The sequence below is a fragment of the Nelumbo lutea genome, chromosome 4 (assembly GCF_056320005.1).
Source record: "Nelumbo lutea isolate HS-2025 chromosome 4, American lotus-T2T, whole genome shotgun sequence".
In the NCBI taxonomy this organism is placed as follows: Eukaryota; Viridiplantae; Streptophyta; class Magnoliopsida; order Proteales; family Nelumbonaceae; genus Nelumbo; species Nelumbo lutea.
Genome location: NC_142687.1, coordinates 81629164 through 81655315, shown reverse-complemented (window position 1 = coordinate 81655315; position 26152 = coordinate 81629164). Strand labels below are relative to the sequence as shown.

Genomic DNA, 26152 nt, shown 5'->3' with positions numbered 1-26152 from the left:
ACGCGAGCGTAGCGAGATAACAGAGAATGAAGTGAACTAATCGAGCGTAGCGAAGCACCGATACTCCTGTTGCTGAGACGCGAGCGTAGTGAGCTAATCGAGTGAGCACAGTGAATGGGTTGGTTTTGTGGATGACAGAAAATCCACTAGTGGCTATTGTACTTTTGTGGGATGAAACCTTGTTCGTTGGTGAAGTAAGAAACAATGTGGTGGCCAAATCTAGCGCAGAAGCGGAGTACAGAGCCATGGCACCTAGAGTTGTAGAATTCTTGTTGATTAAGAAACTTACAGTCCTGGTGAATTGGGTTTCCCTCTTGATGGCCATGTCACTCAATTGTGACAATAAAGCTACCATCAAGAGGGATAAACATTTTATCAGGGAGAAAACTAGAGAAGGGAGAAATGTGCACTCCATATGTCAGCTCAGAAGAACTTGTAGTTGTTCTTACCAAAGGATTAAATCACTTGCGGCACTATGATTTTTGTGACTAGTTAGGGATGATTGATATCTATGCCTCAACTTGAGGGGGAGTGATGTAATATCCTTAGTTATGTGCTGCAAGGGCGCTTTGGTCTTTTTATTTTGTTTTATTTGTTTCGGTTGCCCTATAGTATAAATACCAATGCTGGCGCCTCCAACCAAGACTTTTTTTTTGCTCCCACACATTCTTCTCTCCTTCCTCCTCATCTTCATCTTCTTCTCTTCCTCTCTCTTCTCTTCTAGATAATAGAGTCAACTTCACTCCAGAAAGCGTACTCTCGGATCTGTCCTATATTAGTTTTGTATAAGAACCATATCTAGAGGTATTGGAGCAAACCTCAGAAAACATGGCAAACCTTATAGTAAAAGTTAATGTCAAACTTGATGATTCGTCCCATAGCTATGATGAAGAGAAGGATTGACTCTATGATTGAATTGACAATTTAGCAGCTAGAGTTGCTTCCATGGAGCAGAAATTTACTGCTATGGATCGCAAAATTGGACAAGAATTTGTTGAAATGGATTGCAAATTTGACATTTTAAATACCGACTTTGAATCCTTAGGGTTGCTGATTAAAAAAAAGTTTGAATCCTTAGGGAGTAGGGTATTGTTATTGGTGGAAGTTCTTCAAATGCCACATCCAATGAAGTACTACAAGCTCTTTCTTTGCTTACAAACTCTGTGTTATTCCTTCATTGCCCTCTAGAGTACCAACTGTGCAGTAATCATTTTACAATGAAGCTTCCCCTAATATTCCTACTCATGATGTCATAATTTATGAAGAACTTGAAGAGTAAGGACAACTAGATGTAGTATTGATAAAAAAAGGACAACTAGATGTAGGGCCACTCATTATTGAATCACTAAAGTCAAACATTTGACCATTGAACTCTACAGCTTGGCTCTCCTAAGGGTGTAATTTGGTTAATATTTCATCAATTTTGGTTGAGGTGTACTTGAGCCATGGTAGATTCTTAGTTGATGTAGGAAATTGTCTATTTTTTGTTCTTTTTCTTTAAAGAAACATAGTGATAGTATTTCTAGAAGCTTAATTGGTATATTTCGGCTATGAGATGTCCAGGGTTGAATTTTCTAAAACAATTAAAAAACCAAAAAAAATTCTAGAAATTTACTGTTCTTAGTAAAAACAGAAATACTATCTTTTGATGAATAAAATACAAAATTACCATCTATAGTAATCCTTAAACTAAAAGTATAGTAATTACTGTAATTACCATTTGCTATAAAATTGTTACTTACTCGTTGTCGTCATCATCCGAGCTTTATCCCAACTATATGGTTTCGGCTACAAGATCCTGTTATGCCATTCCATTATGTTCAATGGCATGTTATCTTCATCATCGTGTTTCGCCAGTCTGTTCTGTTTAATGCCACAACCATTTTTAAATCGTTGGTGTTTAAATCATTTCTTACTACTACGCGGCGGTGGCAAACTGGAAATTGGGCGGGTTTGAGTGGATTTGGGTTGGGTTAGATTCAACCCAACCCATCAACCCATTAATGTCCCATTAAGATAAAATTAAATGGGTTGGGTTCAACCCAAACCTGCCTTGACCCAACCTGTTAATCTTTTTATTCATCAGGACATATGTAAACTGCAGAAAAAACACAAAAAATGCAAAAAAGAAAACAGAAACTATAGAAAAAACACAGAGATAAAGAAAGTAACAACACTTGCAAAACAAAAAAAAACAAGTAACTATAAAAAACAACATAAATTGCAGAATAGTAGCATAAATAACAAAAAATGACAACATAAACTGCACAATAATAGCAAGTCACAAAAAATTATAGAAATAAAAATAACAAAACTACATAAAACAAAGAAAAAGAAAAAATTGGAAAACTTATAGAAATTACAGAAAATATAAAATTATATGAAATCATAGAAATTATAAAAAATCACAAAAAATGCAGAAAAATTAATAGATATTATAGGAACTTTGAGCTTTATCTACTGATGTGTGTGTGTGATCAATAACAGAATCAATTTCATTAAATAAGAAGTTTAGTACAATGAAAAAGGAGAAAAAAGGGAAGGGATAAACACTCTTAGCCCTCTCCAACAGAAAATGTAGTTATGACAGACCAAAAGAAACTATTCCTTCCCACCCCTTGTTTAGCGAGTGTATCATTAAAGGCATTTGCGTCTCTTCCGACCCAATCACAATTCCCCTCTATCCCTTGTAGCAGTTTAATGGCTTTCCTCTTCTATCTACTTGGCTGGATGATGTAGGACCAGCTCAGTTCTAGTCCTTAGAGAATGTTGAATGGTCTTCTTGATCAGAGTTTTATGGCTGTCAATGGCTGTAATGGCTTCTTGAATGAATAAGAGAAAATAGGGAGATAAAGAAGAGAGGAAATACCTGGAATCACTCACAGGGTGCCTAGAATCACTCTAGGGCATGGGAATCACTCACCATAGCTGGCATAAGCTGAGGAAAACTCAATATAATTCATTGCCTTTGTGTAAAGCGTCCATATATATTTATAGACTCTAAACTCATAATAATCCTAGGAGTCAAACTGTTAGACTCATAATAGTCTTAGGAGTCAAACTGTTAGACTCAATAATCTTAGTAGGATTCAAACTAAGTTGTCATATCCTATTTCAATTCAAAGAAGACTCAATAACTCAAATCCTACTTGTGTAATGACACTGAAATTTTAAACATAAACAAATGATAACTAGACAATTTAAACCCTATCTTTGGACCTCATATAAAAATTGCTAAAATGACAAAAATATCCCTACTGTCCAAAAATACAGAAATACATAAAATATCATAAAATTCCAATTTTGGCTCTTCAGCTCCTGCATCACTGGATTAACGAGATAGCTTTCTACTTACCAATGTTCTTATACTTTCTTGAGAGAGATGGTGAAGAAAAGTACAAACTGTGAGAAAACAGGATTGAAGGAGTATGGGCTTGAGAAGATGAGAGAAAGTTGACTGCATACATTTGGAGATACGTCGACTGGAACTGGGTGAGCTTCCAAGATTTGTTGGTAGGAAAGCATGTGTCGAGACACTTCCTCATTAACTAGAATGTGGTCTTATACTTGGATTTAATTTTCTTTGACAGTTAACTGAATGATTCTTATATTCCAATTTAATAAAAGTAATCTTATTGCTGATAAAAAAACGTTTTCAACTTTGACTTGAAGAAGAATTAATGAATTCTGAAGCTTTTCCAATTGGCTGGATGGAAGAAGGTTGAGTGAGATTGAGGGATGACATATCTGGTGATGGAGTGGGCAAAATGGTACCGTTTGATCACCTCTGTTGAGTTCACGCCGTAGCAGCTCTGATTTGCATGGTGGTAATGCTGCTGAGTTCCTCCTGGTTAGGATTTGGATTACAGTTTCTAACAGAGAGAGTCTAGGCTAAAAACTCTCTTGTAGCTATCATTTTCAACTGCTGAGTAGGGTTGGATATTGGAAGAGAGAGGGAGAGGAGAGCAAGAAGGGAAGGGGATGATGAAAAACAAGATATTTAAGCGTAAAGGGAAGTGAGTAAAAATTAGAACTGAAAAAAATCCCAATTTGTTAATAGTTACCCACTAGGTAACCATGGCCAAACCCACCCAAACCATTACGTCTTCTTTTATTGGGTTAGCCGACCTGCCAATGACACAGGATTACAACCCAATCCATCAATTAATGGTTGGGTTGGGTGGGTTAGCGGGTTAGGTTGAAAATTTGCCACCCCTACTTCTACCCTTGTCCTTTTTGTCCATTGCTCTTCTAGCCCCTTCAACCTGTAACAAATCACTTCTTATTACAGGTGCTGTTGATGGTCTTCTATGCACATGAACAAACCATCTTAGTCTACGTTGTCATTTTGTTACCTATTGGAGCTACTTTCAAGTTGCTACGAATGACTTCATTTCTGGTCCTATACTTTCTAGTTTTTCCATTCATCTATCTCAGCATATGCATTTCCGCCACACTAATTTTCTGGATATGTTGTTTCTTGACTGCCCAACATTTTGCTCCATACAACATAACTGGCCTTACAACTGTTTTATATACTTTTTCTTTTAATCTTAGTAGCATTTATCTATCACAAATGCACCCATCCATTTTGTCCATTCTGCTCTAATTCTATGGGTGATATCCTCCTCAATCTCTCCCTTGTTATGAACTATTGAACCAACACACTGAAAAGGGTCACATTGAGTTATCTCTTGGTTTCCAATCCTAACTGTACCTTGATTTGCACTTCCATAGTTATTAAATTTACATGTCATATATTCTGTTCTAGTCTTATTTACTTTAAAACTTCTTGCTGGTCATTTATCCATAAGCTTAATTTTGCATTTAATCCTTCATTCATTTCATCAATTCAAATGATGCCATCAGCTGACAACATGCACCATGGGACCTCCTCTTGAATATGTTTAGTCAATTAAATGGGACAACACCCATGTATTGTTGATACACAATTTTGAAATATAGAATTGTAATAATCTTTGCCTTGTTCAATAGCTGATTGCTATAGGGTGAATATTTTCATTTTTTATCAATATTCTTTACACAATTGCTGGTAAGTGGTCTCACAACTATTAAATTTCTGTGTGATTTGTTATTGCATTAGGTGTACATCACTGTTTCCAACAAGATTGGAAACTTATGCCAAGGGCATCTAAGTTTTATTTGAAGATAGACTTTTGATAGATCTTTTTCTTTGGTTTGTGTGAGCACTTTGTACATCTTCTCATGTAAAGCTTTTGCCTTATCATTAAAGGAAGTTTAAACTTTCTGCAATAACTTAAATTTGGTTATTACATCTTTGAGGCCTGACAGAATGCTCAGACCAAATCAAGTGCCTATTGTTGACTAACTGGATATGATCTTTAATACTCAATGCTTGCTAAGGTTGATAATGTGATACCTCCATCAATGGCTCATTTTGTAGAGTGTAATTTCTTGTAGATGGTGTGCCATTTATAGTTTGCATTCGTCATGTTTACTTTTATCGGATATCTATATTTTCATTTTCTATTATTATTCAGATTTCTTGATGTAATCTTCTTTTCACATGATTATTTGCACTGAAGATATATCGTAATTGCAGACTGTGGTGGAGAGTGGTATTGCTGATCAGATGCGTGTGACAGACCTTATTTTACATGATGTGAGCTTCCTATAAGCTTTCTGGACCTTAGAAAATATTGATAGCTTATGAAAATTAACCTGATAACCGCTATCTTTTTTTTGGTTAGATGGATTTTGATGATCTCTAATGGGAGAGAGTATTTGGTTCCATAAGCAAGATATATACTATTTATTGCTTATAAATGGATAGAGCAAAATAAACTAGTTCAGAAAAAAAAAACCCTAAATTTGGATTGCAACCTAAGTGTCAAAATTTGTGGTGAACATATGGAAATTTAACAAATCACACAGAATGCTATCATGAGTGTGTATAATGCTTAATCCTTTTTGATTTATAAAAAAAAATGCTTTATCCTTTTTGAGGATTACTTATGCTTTTTGGTAGGTCTCTAATTCATGCTTCATGTCAAATGATATTTTGAAGAGAGATGTAATACATAACTATTATATTGTTCATCATATTGTAATCTACATGGTTGACCATGTGATCTATTTCATTTTTGTTGTTCTATCCTCCTCCAGCAAACATAATAATTGTTGTGGTATCATTACCATTAAATTGTTAATTTAGAACATTTCTTAGATCATATGTGCCATTTGTGATTTTGTTCTCTATATTCTTGAGCTTGCAATTTGTTCTGTTTGTGTTGCTCTATCTTTTCCTGAGCAAACATAGCAATTGTCATGGCATCAGTGCATCACAACTGTCTGCATATTTTCCCTTGCATTGTCTTGCACACTTGCTGCCTTTTTCTCATCAGGTTTTTAATTATTCTTGTGAACAAAATTTTTATTGTCCTTGGTTCAGCAAGAATTTTTCCCCAAGCTGATGGACTTGTTCAGAATGTGCGAAGACGTAGAAAACATTGATGCTCTTCACACAATATTCAAAATAGTCAAGGGAATAAGTTAGTATTTTACTTTTTTTGCCCTTTGATTTTACAAATTTGTGTTTCCTTATTGGTGCTAACTGATATCTTTATTGGTTCTTTGCAGTTTTGCTTAATAATCCTCAAATCTTTGAGAAAGTTTTTGGGGATGAGCTCATCATGGATATTATTGGGTCCCTTGAATGTGGGTTCTTTTACTGTTATCTGAAATCTTACTTTTCTCCTTTACTCATTAAAAATAAGTTTTGATGGCTTCATCTATGCAAATACACTATTGTGTTCAAGTGTGAGGTGTGGTATGTGTGTAGTAAAAATTCTTGTTATGGAATTTCTTTGTTGATCATGATGATGAATTTTGTTTGATATATATGGGGCAGTCCATCCCCCAAACCCACAATACCCCCCAACCCTGGTGCAGGTGGGATTCAATCCCAGGTCTCTGCTACAACTAGCAAGGCTGGCACCTTGCTTGTTTGGTAAAACTAAATGCAGAAAATGATTTGGCATTTTCACTAATGCCAGAGATATGACACTAATGGCTTACAACTGGAGGAAGATTCAGATATATTACCATTCTGTATTTGGGGGGGGGCAAAGGTTAATAAACATGCGGGGGGGGGGTCAAAATATAAGTGGGATATATATGAGAATTGTGGGGATTTTTAAGGCATGGGGGGCGGGGTTATTGGCTCCCCTCTGTCACCCCTGTTTCCTCCCCTGCAAGCGAGTCACATTTTAAGGTTTGTGCCTTGCCTAGGCCCAGGTGTAGCCCCTCTGGAAAAATGTGTGCTTGGTGCCTTGTGCCTCAAATCAGGCATATCCTCAGTTAAGTTTTGCATTTTTTGACACACGGTTACTGGGTTGGGTCTCTGCTCCTGGACACCCGATCAAGCCACTTGAGGCAATCCCAAACAAGTCCTTGTTAGGGTTCATTGTCTTAATCTGTACAAGACATTTTTTACTTCTTAATCCATCTATTTATGCCCTTTTGCTGCAGACATTTGGGATTGGTGTTTCTGTTTGTTTGGGTGCAGGTGCAATCTGCCTGCGAAGGTTAATATGCTCTTTGATCCATTGCAAAAAAAAAAAAAGAGGTAGGAGCACATGGAGTTGTATGAGGGCAGCTTTGATTTGGATTCTGTAGGAAGAAAGAAATGCCAGAACTTTTCAGGAGGAGAGAAGCAGGCAGGAGACCAAAGATTGTGTGTTGATTGTTTTAACATTGGATATCTTTTGCAGATTATGCTTTTAGATGATATATGGAAATATTGGTTGATGGTGGCAAGAAGCTACTCTACTAAGCCAAAGGAAGATTGGACAGGATGCCTCCTCCTGAAGGATATTGGAAGCTGAACTTCAACGGGAGCAGCCAAGGGACCCAGGTTTATTTGGAGTAGAGGGTTCTAAGATATGGACATATGTGTGCTTTGGTCTCAGGATCAAGGGGGTAGGGGGTTCTGTTAGGGCTGAAATGTTTGCTGCTTTACAGGGAACCCGGATTGCAGGTGAGATGAATGTGGAAGACTTGATGATTGGAGGTGATTCTAAATTTGTAGCGGGGTGGCTGAAGGAACCAAAGACTAATCTGGTGCTATAGGAATGAAATCAAGAAATTCAATTGGTTAACAAGGAATCTGAATTTAAGAATACAATAGTTGAGGAGGGTCAGCTAATGCAATTGCTGATTGTCTAGCTAAACAAGGGGTGTGTAGGGCTTGATTGTTTTGGGCTCTGTTGTAAGCCATGAAGTGTTGTTATCTTTGATTGGGAGAGGTAGCATCTTACACCTCTCCGAGGGATGCTTGTAAGTTGTAATGCTTAAACTTTTTTGATATTAATAAAATTATTTTACTTTTAAAAAAAAATCGTAATCCATCCATGTTAGGCCCTTTTTGCTATTGTTGTTCATTCATTTTTTCTTAATACATGACATTTCTTAATAGATATTGTACTCTAAGTAAAGTTATAAAACCATTCTTTTTTTGTTGATGATGAAATGGCCAAAATTTGTGCTTTATGCTTAGTTACTAATGTGTTATTTTTGTGGATTCTTTCTTTTTCTTAAGGCTCAGTTTGGAAAGAGTACAAATGCAAATATGTACAGTACAAATACATACAGAATAATACAAAATATATGGTTTGGCACTTCACATATTTGCATTTGTACTCCTTCCAAACTGAGCCTAAATGTAATTCCAAGTTCTCCATTGTAATATTAATGAGAGTGCATCCATTTTCAGTGTGGTTTTGCACTAGAATTTTCTTTTATTTCTGGTGTATTATATGATTGACTAATTTCCTGATATGCTTTAAAACATTGTCTGCAGATGATCCTGACATTCCTCATGTGCAACACCGTTCTTTTCTGAAAGAACATGTTGTTTTTAAGGAGGTAATGCAATGAAAAAATGTTCTTTGCATCTATGGCTATGGGTACATTGTTCCTTATTTTTGGGGTGGGAGTGGGGGGAGAGGTGGGGATTCTTAAAGCAATTGTCAGTCTGTTCATCAATGTTAGTGTTGAACATTTATTCTTTAATCTCTTGTTTCCCTTCTACAGGCCATCCCTATTAAAGATCCCATAGTCTTGTCAAAGATCCATCAGTCATACAGAGTTGGTTATATAAAGGTCAGTATTCTTTGTGTTGGGCTTATTGACTGTTGTTTTTTCCTTTTTCTCCCTTTGACGTAATTTAGCCATTCTATTTCATTTTTTATCATTCTTAGGATATTATATTGCCAAGAGCATTGGACGAGGCTACAATCTCAAATCTCAATTCCATCATTCTTGCAAATAATGCTGTAGTAGGTTCCTCTACTTTGATCATATGGAATTTTAATCTACTATTTTTTTTGATATAGCTTTGACATTTAATGTTTTATGTTGTTGTAGGTAGTTTCTTTGTTGAAGGATGATAGTACCTTTATTCAGGAATTGTTTGCAAAGATGAGAACACCCTCCACATCTTCAGAGTCAAAGAAGAATTTGGTAACTTTTGGAGCCGTGCTTCTTTTATTTGCAATTATAATGCTCTAATGCTGTAACTCAGAGTTGTTTTATCAATTTTGACATTCTATTGTTGCATTGTATGTTCAAAAACTTGCCTGTAGGTTGATTTTGCATCGAGTGGCAATAGAAGTTAGTTGAATTGTTAGATATTTTGCACCAGCAACTTTTTCCATGCTTATGCCTCGGGGAGGCGAAGGAAAAACTTCATTTCCAAAATAAGAGTGAACCAAAGAGAAGTGGAAAATTCCGAAGAAATAACAGAAGTCTTCCTCTCCTACTTTAAGAGCCTATACTCTAAGGATAGCCTGTGCAGTTTTAGATTGAGTACATGGGAAGGATCAACTTTGTTGGTAGATAAGAAAGTTTGGTTGGAAAGAAGCTTTGAAGAGGTGGAAATCAAAGAGGCAGTTTTCAACATAGATGGAGACAGGGCACCTAGCCCAGATGGTTTCCCTTTATTCTTCTTCCAAAAATGTTGGGATATTGTGAAGGAAAATCTTCTATAGTTTTTTAGAGAGTTCCACTCCTCAGTCATTGTAAACAAAGGCTTAAACTCAACCTTTCTGTGCTTATTCCCAAAGAAAGGGGGAATTTTGGAAGTTAAGGACTTTAGGCCAATAAGTTTGGTAGGGTGTGTTCATAAAATTCTGGCCAAAGTTCTAGCAAGAAGACTGAAAGAAGTGCTAGAAGATCTGATTTCTCCAAATCAATTTGCCTTTATCAAAGGAAGACAAGTTGTGGATAGTATTTTAATTGCAAATGAGTGTGTAGAGCACAAAAGCTAGACCTTGAAAAGGCCTACAACAAAGTTGACTGGGAGTTTATCTTGGATTGTTTAAAATTGAGAGGCTTCGGCAGGAGATGGATCAATTGGATCAAAGGATGCATTTCTCATCTTGGTTTCCAGTGCTCCTAAATGGAGAGCCTAAGGGCTGTTTCAAGGCCAATCAAGGGCTTAGACAAGGTTGCCCGCTCTCTCCTCTCCTCTTTAGCTTGGTGATGGTTATCTTCAATTTTCTATTTGACAAAACCAAATTACTAAGTTTGGTTAAGGGTTTTGAAGTGGGGAGAGATTTGTCTCAGGTTTCTCACTTGCAATTTGTTGATGGCATCATCTTATTCTTGGATGCCTCCTTGAAAAACATCTCTAATGTGAAGAGGGTGATTGAAGTTTTTGAATCAGTTGCCTGGTTGAGGGTCAATTTTAGCAAAACTAGTATTGTACCCATAAATTCAGTTGAAGAGAGCCTCTAGAGAACTTCAAATCTGTTCTGGACTGTAAAGTGGAAAACCTCCCCATTTCCTATCTAGGAATGCCCCTCAGAGGCAACCCAAGAACACTAAACTTTTGGGGACCATTGGTGAAGTGTGAAAAGAAATTAGCTTCTTGGAAAAAATGCTACCTACCAAAAGTTGGTAGACTGATTCTCCTAAAGGCCTCTCTAGATAACTTTTGGGAACTGATTCTCTCTTTCCGCCTGGTCGCAGCTGATACACCATTGAAGATCCTCTTTGAGGAAGAAGAAGATAGACACATTCTGGTGTCTATAATCTTCATCGTTTTGTTCTGGGCTACGTGCTCACTTAAACAATCACATGGCCCCAGGTTCGAAATCTTGGTTGACTCGTCTAATCCTCCGACCGGTTCAGACAACCCAGCCCGCATCAAACCCTCAGTTGGTTCAACCCTCTTCTTGATCACATCAGAAAGGTGATTTTTGGGCCCCTATTGTGGAGAGGTTTGAAATGAGACTTGCCAACTGGAAGAAAAATTATTTGTCTCTTGGAGGGAGAGTCACCTTAACAAGGTCTACTCTGGCTAACCTCCCTGTTTATTTTTTTGTCAGTTTTTAAGATTTTGACTAAGGTGGCTAGTAGGCTGGAAAAACTAATGAGCGATTTTCTTTGGGAGCCGGGGGAGGAGGAGAAGGATCATAGGGTTAGGTGGGAGGAGATGGTATGTAGGGGTAAAAAGGAGGGAGGTTTGGGGTTTGGGGATTGGGAACATTAGGAATAGGAACCTAGCATTACTAGGGAAATGGCTGTGGAGATTCTCATTGGAGAAAGAAAGATTTTGGGTTAAGATAGTGGGAAGTATACATGGGCTGGCAGACAATGGATGGAATACTGAGATTCTAGCTAGGACTACAAGAGCTTCTCCTTGGAAAGCTATTCAAGCCATCTTGCCCTTGTTCTCTCCATGGATCAGGTATGACTTGCACTCAGGTAACCTCATTATGTTTTGGGAACATGTTTGGGTTGGGGATTCCTCATTGAAAGATCAATTTCCAAGCCTTTTTGCTATTTCTACTCCTAAAAATGAACCAGTCTCCTCCTTTCTTGTTCCTTCTAATTCACCTTCTGGGTTTGGATGGAAACTGAGTTTGAGAAGAGATGTTAGGGGCACAGAGTTAGCATGTACTTTAGCCTTACTTTCCATTCTTGAAGGGGTCTTCATTGAGCCATTAAAGCCAAATAGCAGAATATGGACACTCACTCCCTCGGGTTCCTACACTTGTGCCTCTTTCTTTAAAGCATTGTTACCCTCTCCTTTTGTTGGATCGTCTTTCCTTGTTAAAGATGTGTGGTGTCGACCTATACCTCCAAAGGTTGGGAGTTTCTGTTGGGAAGCCTTTCTGGAAAGAGTTAATACAGGGGATCTACCCCAAAGAAAAAGATTTGGGAATGATTTACTTCTTTGTTTGGGTGCAGGTGGACTCCCCCTTTGAATGTGCAAAGCTTATTTACTTCCATGCCTAACTGGCCAACCAAATGGGCCAAGATCATGTGGAGATGTGATAGGGCTGTGGTATGTTGGACTGTTTGGGAGGAGAGAAACTTAAGGATATTCTCAAATAAGGAGAGAAGTCGAGAAGAAATCCAGAGACTATCCACATTAGGATGATACATTGGTTGAGAACTATGGAATTGTTTAAAGTGTTCTCAGTTGATGAAATGATAAGGAGCTGGAAGGAGATTGCAGAATCAGGCTCAAGTAGAAAGAATTTAAACTCTTGCTAGACACCTCCACTTCATGGGTTTACCAAACTGAATTTTGATGGTAGCAGCATAGGCAATCCAGGGCCTTTTGGAGTAGGGGGAGTAACAAGGGATGAAATAGGGAATTTGTTAGCCATGTACTCTAGTCCGATTGGGGTAGGAGATTCTTTGAGGGCTGAGATCCTAGGAGCTATTGAAGGGATACAAAGGGTCAAGGAAATGAATATTAAAAAGTTGATTATAGAAGGAGATTCTGAAATTGTGGTGAATTGGCTAAGAGAGGACAGTTCTATGCTCTGGAAATACAGCAATGAAAAGAGGAAGTTCAAGTGGCTCACCAAGGACATGGAAATTCATTGTACATGGATAAAGAGAAGTGCAAATGCATTGGCAGATGGTCTAGCTAGGCAAGGAGTAAATAGAAACACTATATTTTGGGCTGTTTTGTAATTGTAATTGTAATTGCTTCATGGTCAGGATGTACCTTGGGTAGTTGGGAGTTAATATTCTTTAGCTCCCTCCCTTGTAATTTTGATTCTCTCAATCTTTAATAAAATAAAATTTCTTTGTTATTGATCCAAAAAAAAAAATCCTCCTAAAGTGAGAAACATTATAGAGAAAATCCAAAGAAACTTTCTTTGGGATGGAGGGGGGAGAATAGAAACCACTTGGTAAGTTGAGATCAAGTGAGTAAGTCGAAGGAGGAGGAGGAGGAGTGGGAGTTGGGCATTTAAAATAGAAGAACACCTCTCTCTTGAGCAAATGACTATGGAGATTCCCTTTAGAATCCAATACACTTTGAGCAGCTGTCATCTCTAGTAAATATGGAACTAATACAAATGGGCGGGACAGTAATCTTCATTTGAACCAGGTAAGGAATTCAAATCCTTGGAAAGGTATAGTCTCTTCACACTCTTCTTTCCTTCCTTTCATTAGACTTAAAGTGGGAAATGGTAATAAAATAAAATTCTGGAAAGATCTCTGGTGGGTGAACACCACTCTGGCAGAATCATTCCCTAGAATCTTCAATCTTTCCTTAGACCAAGATTCAACTGTTTCCTCTTGTATCCCAGATTTACCTGCCGATAACTACTTGGCCCTGAACCTGAGAAGACCCCCAAGGGACACTGAGATCTCAGACCTCTTGAACCTCTTTCTGACCTTAAAAGAAGTTTACACTTCCCCTCATTCCAATGACACCCGAGTTTGGACCCTCAACCCAAATGGTGATTTCTCTTCCAAGTCTGTGTTTAAGGCTCTTACTGCAGGTGAACATAATTCCTCTTTCCCTTCCAAGAAGATCTGGAGCAGTCATATTCCTCTAAGAATTTGCTTCTTTGTTTGGGAAGCGTGCCTATAGAGAATAAATACTTGTGATCTTCTTCAGAAAAAAAGCCTGGGAAGGTCATATATTTCTCCTCATGCATGTGTGCTTTGCCTAAGAGAAGGGGAATCAGCATATCATCTACTCATTCATTGCAATTTTTCTCAAAAGATTTGGTGGCATTTCTTAAACCTGACTGGATACAGTTGGGTCTCTCCAAAGCATATTCAGGAATTCCTCAATCAGTGGCATGGTTCAGGTTTGAGCAGAAGAGGTAAAGTGTATTGGCAAACTATGTTACATGCAGTATTGTGGGGAATTTGGGAGGAAAGAAGCAGGCGCATATTTGACAACAAAATCAGATCTCTTGAAGAATTAATTTCAGATATCTCCTTTTATTGCAATTTTTGGACTGTTAATTGTTAGATGTTTCAAGGACTCTCTCTCAATGATCTTAACAGAAATATCCAAATGGTCTTGTTTCTCCCAACCTACCATCAACCAACCCAAAGACTACAGATAATCGCATATTGAAGAAGGGATGATTCTAAACTTCGATGGAAGTGCTGCAGGCAATCCGGGCAAAAGCTGGGATAGGTGGTATTTTGAGGGATGAGCTGGGATGAAGTGATGGCAGCTCTTGGAATCAGAATAATAAAAAGTTTAGGCATTCAGAAATTATCCATTGTAGGAGATTCTGCTAATGCTATCAAATGGCTGAAAGACAAGGAGGGCAGGGGGTGGGGGAGTCCTTGGAGGTTGAGGCAAGAGACTCCTTGGAAAATATAAATGCAAATCTGCTGTGAATACTGAGGGAGTTGAATCATATTGCAGATGGATTAGCTAAAACTGGAGCAAGTTTAGAAAATTTATACAGCAACAGACTTCCCCTCTTGTAATTTTGCTTTTCTGCTGTTCGAGTGCTCTTTTCTCTATGTAGTACATCTGCTCACGTTCTCCCTGTTTTTTCTAATGAAATCTGGTTAACTTTTTCTCAAAAAAAAAAAAAAACAGAAGATTTGATAATGTCACAAGGCTGGTGTTGCGTGTGCAGGCATGTGCATGGAGTGTGTACATGTATATGTGCCTGTGAATGTTTGTGTAATTGACCTGTGCATATTAGGAAAGCTTTTTTCTTATGAAGTTGTCTTTCAAACAATGTATAAGGATACCTAATTGTCAAGTTAAGTAAGCTATCAATTAATTTTACTTAGTTAGTCATGATTCAGTATATAGCAGACCAAACACCCCATTTCTCATTTTTGAATAATTCTGTATCGCATGAAGTCATTTTTTTGGTTGTTAATTGCTGATTTTTTTAAAATGTGAAAAAGAATGGATTTTGGTAGAAGGAGAGGGTATTTAGGTTAGCATTGCAACCTAATTTAGTAGTTCCAATTTCACACATTTGTAATTCTACTATTTGGGTTGACAATTTCCCAATAAATTGGACTCTGCTCACCCCTTGCCTTAACGAGGGAAGTCGGAATCTTTTGGTTTGGAGAATGGTCTAGAATAAAATAGACAAGAGCTGCATGTGAAAGATATGTGCCATTTGGGTTTTATGGGGTATATCTGGAGTGGTGGTAGTATATGCTTTGCATCTTGCATGGTGTTTCTGCAGCAAAGTTTTTGAAGTGCTTGATCATTGGATTCATATTAATCAGGAACTCGATACATTCTTTGTGCTTCAAGATTTGTTAATTTGGTGATCCTTGCTCATTCTTTGTAGTATTTCTGATAGGACAAAGCAGATGCCATGTAAACACTAGGAAAACTGATTAAAGCCTTAAGAGATTTATGCTTAAACTCATGATGAATAAGGTACACCATGTTGAGGTCTACAACCATATCTTTAAAGAGTAATATACTATGGGCAGCTTGAACTTGAAACAACTCCTACTTGTTAACCCAACTTGTCAAAAGATTCTTGACATGGAAAATATTATAGATTTGTATGACCGTCCTTACATAACATAACGGCATATACAGTCAACATAGTGTAACCATACAGGTGAGTTGAAAGCTGATATTCACACACAAGAAAGTGGAAATAACTGCCTTCTCTTAGTGAAAAGAATTAATTAGCTGAATTTGCAGAAGAAATCAATTGAAAGATTATTTCTTAATTATACTACTGAGTTTATGTGACTGACTCAGTGACTCTAGGTAACCCTTCTCAATCTAATGAGAAACTTTATATCATTCAGTAGGATGCATAAATAGGGAATTGGCCTGGGATGTATTAAGCAAATAGATGTCATCAGTTGTGGCCAAAACACCAAGTAAGAAAGGGCATAAGAACATTCAATGAATAGAGCCATGATGTATAACTGAACTTTTCAGCATCCATTGTTTATTTTTTTCATTAATAACTTTACAATGACCCCAAGAAGTCAAGTTAGTGTTCAACTGGTGGATTACTTGAGGAAGACAAAGGAAAGGCATCGACGAAATTGGGCAAGCCTGACTACGATGCCAATATTGAAGTGCAATTGAAAGGACACCACCTCATCCGCAGATTGTCATCCCAAAGACAGATTGATATCTAACTGATCATGTCAGATCCTTCTTTGTATAGGTGCGTCATTGATGCACTTGTGAAGATCTCGTTGTGCAGGGTATATAATGTAGCAGTATGGACTTTATTGGAGGAGTGCAGTGCAGTGCTGGGAAAAGTTGCACAATTCCATGTCCTTGGTGTTGATGTACATGTACCCTTCATATGTTGTGGGTCTTTAATATCTCCATGGTAACTTTGGTTGAAGATACCATGATGATGTTCATATCGTTACGATGAAGCTAACAAGTCTGGTCTTTATTTATGTTAGAAGTTAGATGGGAAGTGTTAAGGCATTGAATCCAGATAAAAAATTGTTGGCAAAAGTGGCAAGGCATAAGGTCTTGGAGGTAGTTGTTGCCTTGAGCATATCCTTCCATTTGAATTGATGTTTTAGAACTGGACCAGACATAGAATAGTGGTTTGGTCCAGTTCTCAGGTTTCCCAGTTCAATGGAGGTTTGGAAGAATCAGGTCAATTAAATTGGTCATGGGAAATATCATCAGTTGTTTCTCTGCTGTTATATACATGGAAACATAATTTGGGAACCCAATACCGGGTGCATCTTAAATTGGACTCTATTTCCAAACCCAGATAAAATTGAGTTTTGATGGGTATAGTCTTGGAAATCCAGGTCAACCAAGTATTGGAGGCACATTCAGAAATTTTAGTGGAGAAATTATTTTGTCCTTTTCTGGTCAAAAAGGGATTAGAAATGTATTAAGGAAATGAATGCAAGTTGTACTTAAAGGGCTAAGAGCGATGAGAACTTTAATGTTGTGGAATTTGATAATTGAAGGAGACTAGAATACAATTGTTTGCTGGCGAAAAAGGAGGTCAGATTGGCCTTTGGTTTATACCACACTGGACTAGAGACAATAAATTCTTTGCTCATATTGTAGAGGCAAACTTTCCCTGGCTTCCATGATTAGCTCACTCGCTGATTCCTTAGCATGAGAATATGGTGTTGGTGGTGGTTGAGGTGGGTGGGGGGGGAGCTAAGATCTAGTGGAATAGATGAATCTATTTTTTCCATGGGGCTATGTAGAAGCTGAGGGGAGCAGCAATTGGCTAGCTTAATTGTAATATGGTGTTATATAAGTCTTGTCCCACCTATATGGGGTTGGCTAGAGGAATCCTGTTTCACCTTTTCGATCTGTTCAGTGCCATATTCATTGTTCCCATTCATAGATTGATACTGTATACTTTTTTCATCAATAAAATTTTATCACTTACTGAGTACTGATGAAAAAACTGCTAATTTCACTATCAAAATAATCCTTAGATTTTATTTTTTGTTTTTTTATAAAAGGTAATGTATATTAATAAGATAAAAAAGATACAAGAACCATGTACACCAAGGGACCATGCACTGGGAATTTACATCTTAACCTTATTTACAAAAAGAGTATATCTATAAAAAAAAGTATTGTAAGGTTTACTTTTGAATAACCCATGTGTGCTGACCCAAGAGAAAGTTCTACCCTTAAAAATGCATTCCTGTCTTCAGATTTACTTTTATTCTTAAAAATCTCTAGGTTCCTACCAGTCCAGATTGTCCACATCATAGCGAGAAAAGCAGTCTTCCATGTTATGGAGCCTTATTTGCTCAGACCTTGCAGCTTTTAGCTTGAGAAAAAATCAATTGCTGATGCCGAATTGCACCCCTTCATCTAAAAAATTCCTTTCACCTACACCAACAGAGAATCTGCAATCTTGCAATGGATGAACAAATGATTTGCAGTTTCAGGAGCTTCATCACAGAAAAGTACAACTGCTTGACAGCCCAACACCCCTTTTGATTAAGTTTTCCTTGGTTAGACATCTATCTTGTGCCAAAATCAAAACTAAGAAGGATTCTTTTGATGGAACAGTAGAAAGTCACTTCCAGATTCTACTGTCCTCTTGACCTGGACTGACATGCTCCCTGTTTAGCAACTTGAGGAGCTCCAAAATCATTGGTAGTTCCCAATCATTCAAGCTTCTTCTGAGAAGAGTTCTCCACACCACTGTGCCATTGGATATTTCATGGTTGTCCTGTACTAAGACATTTCTGTTCCAAACTATTTTGAAAAATTGTCAATATATCCCTGTTTCCTTCTCCTATGCTGTATTTGGATTCCTTTCTCTAACCCAGCTTTAGAAATCAGAACTGTATTTTTTTGACTGGTAACTGATTAATTCTGCTGAGTTGATAAGAAAGAAAGGTTTGCAAAAGAATTGCGTGCCAAGAACCCCTTGAGGAAAGAATTGCCAAGTCCCTTCTCCTTAACCCTTTGATAAGCTTTTCTTTGTTAACAAGATTCAATTCGAAGGGGTTTTCCTCCAATACAGTTGATGCCTTCCTTGCTTTAAAACTGTTTCAAATATTAATTTGAATTGGGAAGGTTATTGTAGACAGCTACAATCTTAGGTTGTAAATGTACTTGCTACTGCCATTTCACATGAAAGGACATGTAATTATCAAGTAGGAGAATTCTGCATGTCAGCATATCTCTGGTGATATTGTTGGCTGATTTGTATGTGCCACACTTGATTAAAAATTTCTGTGCACAATGTAACAATAAATGTTTGAACGGCTTTGATGCAGCATTGTTGGTATAATAGTATAACATGCATTTTTCTAACTGCTTTTTTCTCCTCTTTGGTTTTTCCTTTTAAGGGTCTACTCAATATAAGCATTCTATGATACAGGTATTCTTCTTGCATGAGTTCTGTAGTTTAAGTAAGAGCTTACAGCTGGTCCAGCAACTGCGACTATTTAGGTATACTGTCAGATCTATTGATTGTTCTATTTGTTCTAATGGCATTCTCGTTGAATACATTTTTTTGGTAAGTTCTCTCTTAATCATTTTTTGGTAAATTCTCTCTTAATCATTGTCTCCTCTAGGGATCTCATGAATGAAGGCATCTTTGACGTTATCACTGATGCTTTACAGAGTCAAGATAAAAGGCTTATATTAACTGGGTAATGGCTAAAATTCTGTTTTGTTTGTTTGTTCCATGCTTTTAGCATATACTTAGGTCCTTAATTATGTTAAATATTTCCTTAACTATTCATGGGAGTAGTCCTAGTAATAATCTCGTCATTTTACTGGGAGTGCAGGACAGACATCCTTATACTTTTCCTGAATCAGGATCCAAACCTTCTTAGGACATATGCTATTCGACAGGAGGGCAGCCTTCTTCTTGGGCTTCTGGTATTTTTGAGTTTGTTGCCTTGTATTTACTTCTCTTTTGAGATTCCTTTATGAAAATTTTCTAAATAAATGGAAATGAACTATATATTTAAAAATGAAAATTATCAAAGACAATGCACAAATTTAAGAATATTTAAGTATATACTGACATATATTTCATTACAACTTATTGCAATAGTATCAAATAAGAATCAGATTCCGATGTTTCAAACCATGACAATATAGTTTTGCTTAGCAAAAACTGGTGTTTGATGGTGATGTTGGGTTGAACTGGATATTTATTGATTTGTTAGTTGGTATGTTTATGGGGTTGTCAATGAAAACAAGAACCCAAGTGTGTTAGAAAAGAGAATTTATAATAGCTAGGAGAATGACCTTTTTAATAATTTACAGATCAAAGATATTTTCTACTAATATGAAATTGAAAGAACTCCCTGTATATTTGGTTAAGGCATGGATGATGATGAAGAAATTGAAATGGATTCACTTATATACCCAATGGAGCAAGGTATTCCTTGGCTATGCCAATGATCTACCTTCCCTGATGTGTAGGCGAGGTTGTGTATTAGTGATCACCACTTGTGTCTCCTCTGTTATAATATTTGTTTTGATATGGTTTAGTTGAGTTGTGTCTACTGAAATTTCCACCTTCTCTTTTCCACTATTCATCATTACATTGCTCATCCAAACTTTCAATATTTAATTTTGTATTTTAAAGAGGTGTAGTTGAAGGTGTTGTTGCTCCTATAATGGCTTAAACTCTTTCCCATTTATTTATGTTTTTGGTTGCTTTTGTATATAAGTTTTTGAATCTTATTAGTTATTATTCAATTCCAAGATCCTGCTACTTGATTTGCTGATAAAAAAAAAAAGATCCTGCTACTTGATTACCAACAACCTTGCTGGGGGCATGTTGATGGCTTTTCTCTTTTCCACTTTGGTTATATACTTTTGTACATGCTGTACAAGGGAACCCATATTCAATGGATTGGTATGATCTTAAGTTTCACTTTTGCTGCTTACAATGGTTTCTGTTTACTCATAGTTTTGTTGTATGTTATCTAAGGTAATCTCCTTGTTGCTGATAAAGAAAAAGATTAAAAAAAAGCCAAACCTTTAGGAATGTGTTGGCCAGTGATTTAAAAGGCGCGCCTAGGCGCATAGACGAGGCACATTGTAGGGTAGGCACCTCGCCCAGGTCCTAGGTGTTGAGTTGGGTCCGGTTTGTTTTTATTTAGTTAGGAAGTTGTTGGGCTTTAGGCCCATTAGTTTATGTTTTTTAAGTTGTGACTGTTCAGCTTTTAGTAGTCGCCCTACTAAGGGCATCCTTGTAATATCTCATCTTTTTAAGTTAAGTATAAATATAATGAGAGGGGGGTGGCTAGGGTTGATTTTTTTCACAATCCTGGTTGACTTCCTACTCTCTTCTCCTTTCTTCTCTACTGCTGAAATCTTCATCTTCCCCCTCTTTCCTTCACAAGAAACTCGACTAAATCTATAATTAGTGATCTCTATTTGGTATCAGAGCAGGCCGAAGGTTCCTTGAAGTTGTTCTCTCATGCAGCCCTAGATCGACTGACTGCATGGTGATTTAAGAGGCTGATCGAAGCTCTCAGGTAAGCTCAGTTTTTGGATTTTTTTGGTGGATCTGTGTGCCCTGTAACTGGTCTAGGGTTTCTCATCAAAATCAGGAAAAACTTGAGAAAGGGGAAGAGTCATGTTTCTGTTGGACTCTTCAATTTTGACCTAGGAAGTGGCGCCCAAATTTTTTAGGGTTCCTTGAAATTTTTTGTAAGGGGCGATTCAAGTCTTGCCTGATTTGGAGGCTTCTAGAGAGGGTGGCTGCCTCTTCTCTCTCTTCTCCCGTCCCACAGGAAAGGAATCTTTTGTGGAAAGAAAGTCTAGGACACCAGAAAGGTGTTGTTGGTTCCAAAAGGGTTTTTGTTTGATCTTGCTGCAAATTTCAATTTCTTTCTTTACCTTTTTTGAGAAGCATGGAGGGCCACGTAGTTGAAAATAAGCCCAGGAGTGAAATGAAACTAGTGGGAGGAGGTGTTGGAGACCCTTTCGGGGGTGGGACCATTACTACAGTTAGGTTCGATGGTGCAAATTACTTAGAATGGTTACAATCTGCAAAAATGGCCATTGGTGCTCGTGGGAAATTAGGGTATATCACTGGTGAAGAGGTTAAACCCGAAACTAGCAACTCCCGGTGGGTACAGGAGAATTATATGGTGATGACTTGGTTGTGTAATTCCATGTTGCCACATACAAGTAAAATTTTTTTATGGGCTAATACAACTAAGGAAATATGGGATGGGGTTGCAGAAACCTATTCATAGAGGGAGAATGTTGCTAGGGATTATCAATTGACAAATCAGATTATTGCTACAAGGCAGGGAGATAGATCTGTTGCAGCCTATTTTCCAGTCCTTAAAACCTTGTGGCAAGAGATTGACCATTTAAAGACATTTGCTTGGGAAACCACTAAGGATGCAACTACCTATCAGAAACATCTAGAGAAGTATAGGGTGTTTGAATTCCTTGCTGGCCTTAATCCTGAGTATGATATTGCACGACAACACCTTCTTTCCAGGGACAATGTTTTTTTTGATGAATAATAGTAAGTTTATTGATTCATAAGCAAATTAGAGTGAGTGCATACAACATCCCAACGAGAGGCGCAAGCTGCAGCCCCTCCTTGAAACTTACAAGTAAACTAGGAAAGAAAAACAAAAATCACAACTGAGCCCAAAATTATTCTTCCCTATTTACCCCTTGCTTAGCTAACACATCTAACAAGGTATTTGTTGATCTCCCCAATCCACTGTACAGTGACCAACATATTCCTTGTTAACTAACTAAATTTCTTCATTTCATTCTTGTATCGCCACATAGCCTCTTCAAAAATTTTTAACCAACCCACCACCACTTTGGAATCCCCCTCGATTATTAGATGTTGTACCCCCAGCTGGTTTGCAAATTGGACCCCTTGTACAGCAGCTAAAAGTTCTGCACTGATGGAATTCCCAATTCCCAAAGGACCTGAGTAGAGCAACAAAATCTCTCCCTTCTCATTTTTCAAAGCACCGCCCACTTTGGATAATCTTGGATTACCCATGCTGCTTCCGTCAAAGTTCAACTTAATTGAGCCTTCGGGTGGAGGAGACCAACTTGTCATTGATTTGGCCTTTAAAGATGAACACCTTGCTACTACTGACTACGTCTCCACATAATTCTCCCTATTTTTGTAGGCCAATAAAAGGTAGAATGGTTGAAGAGCATGTGAACTTCTACTGGTAGACTCCAACTACCCCCAAACAACGAAAGTAGCCAAGCCCAAAGGTCTGCAGAAAAGGGACAATATACTAATAAATGGTAACAATCCTCACCGTGAGCTCTACAGAGGATACATAAATTAGGAGAAATACAGAGAAAATGTCTTCTCTTTTGTTGGTTGTCTAAAGTGTTTACTTTCCCATGGAAAACTTCCCAACAAAATGCCATAATTTTGGGGGGGACTGGCTTACACCAAATTTCTTTTGACGGAAAGGGATGGTGAGTAGGAAGTTGAGAGATGGACTTGAAAAAAGAAGCACAATTGAAGGTTCCATTGGGTCTAGGAGTCCAAACCCTCTTATCTGGCTTGGAGGGATCCAAACAAACCTGATTGAGACACCCAAGCAACAAAGAAAGAGACTCAATTTCAGCATCCGTAAGTCCTCTACGAAACCCAAATTTCCCAAGTAGGATTTAAGGGTGCCCCCAAAGGTGAGACAAATTTTGAGACCACCTATTTTTTTGTACAAAGAAATAGAAAAAAGCGAGGGGAACAAATCCTTTAGCGGTGAGTCTCCTACCCAAATATCCTCCCAAAAAAGGATAGAGTTGCCAGAACAAACTTCATACTTGATCAAATTGAGGAATTGAGGAAGGGTGTTGTGAATAGCCTTCCAAGGTGCTGCTAGGTTAGCTTGCCTCGATACACCAGCATCCCATCCATTCTCTGACCTCCCATGAATGCTTCCCACCACCCCATGCCACAGTCTTTCTCTTTCCAAAGGCCATCTCTACAACCATTTCCCTAATAGAGCTTGATTCTTTCTAGTTACTCTCCCAATTCCCAAACCCCCTCTTCTTTACTTTTGCAGACAATTTCCCAATTAACCAAATGATCCTTTCTCTCTTGTCCCGGCTCCCATAAGAAGTCTCTCATCAACTTCTCCAGCTTCCTAGCTTCCCTAATTGGTATCTTAAAGACAAACAAATAATAGATGGGTAAGGTAGTCAATGTAGCTCTTATTAGGGTAATTCTTCCTCCTAAAGAGATATAGTTCCTCTTCCATGAGACTAATTTCTTCTCAAACTTTTCTAACACTGTGGGTCCAAAATCTACTTTCCCTAGGGTTTGCCCCTAAAGGAAGCCCTTAATATGGCATAGGCCAAGCGGAGGTGGAACACTCAAGACACTCCACAATAGCCTCGACCTCCTCTACCTTCAAATTGATACCTGCTACGCAACTCTTTTCCAAATTTATTCTCAAATTAGAGACACTTTCAAATCCTTTTATTAGCTCCTTTAGGTTTGCTACCTTTTCACTAAGACCTCCTTCACAAAAAATCATTAGGTCGTCTGCAAACTGAAGGTGGGTGATGGGGACTTGGTGTCTCCCTATTCTCCAACCCCTAATGGCATCTTCGTTGTTAGCCTTAGTAATGATCCTACTAATCACATCAGCTACTAAGGTAAAAAGGAAGGGTGAAAGTGGATCCCCTTGCCTGACACCCCTGCAAGCTGGAAAAAAATCCTTCACCGTACCATTTACCAGAATAGAGTAGTGACAAGTACTGATACACCCAAAGATCCAACTACACCACTTGTCCCCAAATCCACCATTTCGCGTAACCTCTAATAGAAACTCCTAGTCCACCAAATCATAGGCCTTTTCAAGATCCAATTTACAGATGAATCCTTTCCTACTAGACCTTTTCATTTCCTCCACACACTCATTCGCAATTAGAATCTGGTCTGTTATTTGTCGCCCTTGAATGAAAGCCCCCTGAGTTTCACTATTGATGGTAGGGAGGACTGTTTTGATCCTCAATGAGAGCACTTTAGCCAGAATTTTATAGATGCTTGTCACCAGACTAATAGGCCTAAAATCTTTTGGGTGGTTGGCATCATTCTTCTTAGGTATCAAGGCCAAAAAGGTGGCATTAATTCCAGGGCTTATAGTGTGATTGTCCGCAAATTCCTTAAAGACTTCAGCTAGATCCTTTTCAACACCTCCCAACAGTCTTGATAAAAACCCATTGTAAAGCCATCTAGACCTGGAGTGATTGCCATTTCTTCATCAATTCTTTGCCAATCCATCCTTTCCATGACTATTCTCTCACTCAAAGGCCTTCTATAAATCGATTTGAAGTGGTCCACAAATTTTCTGGCTATGTCATCCTGGTTGGTAATCAACTCCTCTCCTATCTCTAGCTTGGTCACAAAATTCTTTCTTCGTCTCCTATTTGCCAAATCATGGAAGAATCTAGTGTTCCCATCGCCTTCCTTAGTCCACTTGTGTCTAGATTTTTGTCTCCAACTGATTTCTTCCCTCAATGACACTTTTCCAACTCCTTTTTTAATTGTCTCCTTAGCACTCTGTCCTCCTCGGTCAGCCCATTGTGAGATTCCTTTATATCCAAATTCTTTATTCGAGAGATTAGGCCCAATTTTTGCTCCTTAATTCTACTAAACTGATCTCTATTTCACTCCTTTATTTTAGCTCTCAAACTTTTTAATTTCTTATGGAACTTGATCCCCTTCCATCTTACCCCCCTCTCCTTCTCACCCCACCACTCTCTCACTTTTTTTACAAAATCTGGATGGGTAAGCCACATATTTTCGAATCTAAAAGGTTTGGGTCCTATAGGAAAAGACTCGGTTCCTATTTGGATAGGACAGTGATCGGAGGTGACCTTGGGTAATGCCCTAGCAACGAAGTTTTCCAAACTATTCTCCCAGGCAAGGTTAAAAAGGAATCTATCCAACTTCGAGCACAAAGGGGTTTCTCGAAGGTTGGACCAAGTGTAACTGGCTTGCAACAGAGGTATTTCCTTTAGTTCACAATCTTCAATAAAACCATTAAATTTCCTCATGCTTGTTGAGATTACCTGTTTGGTATTACTGGTTTCATCAAAGAATCTAATGACGTTAAAATCCCCGCCCAGGCACCAAGGACCATCCCATAGCCCCTTGATTGCATATAGTTCCTCCCACATCTCATTCCTCTCTCTATAGGAATTAGGGCCATAAACATTGGTTAAAACCCATACACACCCATTCTCTACATTCTTGCACTTAATAGAAACTGAAAATCTGCCTATCAATTCTTCCACTACTTCCACTACATCCTCCCTCCACAGTGTTACAATCCCCCATGAAGCTGCCCAAGAAGGAGATGAGCTCCAACCTAAACCTCTAGACCTCCAAAAACTCCTAACCCATCTCCCATCTAATTCCATCTTTTCAAAGACAAACTTCCCGGACTT

The 26152-nt window shown here is 38.0% G+C and overlaps 1 protein-coding gene across 2 annotated transcripts in view; it reads left to right on the top strand.

Annotated features, from left to right (window-relative positions):
- Nucleotides 1–26152, top strand: part of LOC148861315 (uncharacterized) — a 55750-nt gene that overhangs the window by 17028 nt on the left and 12570 nt on the right. For both annotated transcript variants that reach the window (XM_088985426.1, XM_088985427.1), the window contains exons 8-17: nucleotides 5585–5644; nucleotides 6434–6533; nucleotides 6622–6699; nucleotides 8843–8907; nucleotides 9076–9144; nucleotides 9243–9324; nucleotides 9413–9504; nucleotides 19104–19174; nucleotides 19300–19377; nucleotides 19516–19609. In XM_088985426.1, the coding sequence (XP_088841552.1) occupies nucleotides 5585–5644; nucleotides 6434–6533; nucleotides 6622–6699; nucleotides 8843–8907; nucleotides 9076–9144; nucleotides 9243–9324; nucleotides 9413–9504; nucleotides 19104–19174; nucleotides 19300–19377; nucleotides 19516–19609 (789 nt within the window). The remainder of the gene's footprint in view (nucleotides 1–5584; nucleotides 5645–6433; nucleotides 6534–6621; nucleotides 6700–8842; nucleotides 8908–9075; nucleotides 9145–9242; nucleotides 9325–9412; nucleotides 9505–19103; nucleotides 19175–19299; nucleotides 19378–19515; nucleotides 19610–26152) is intronic.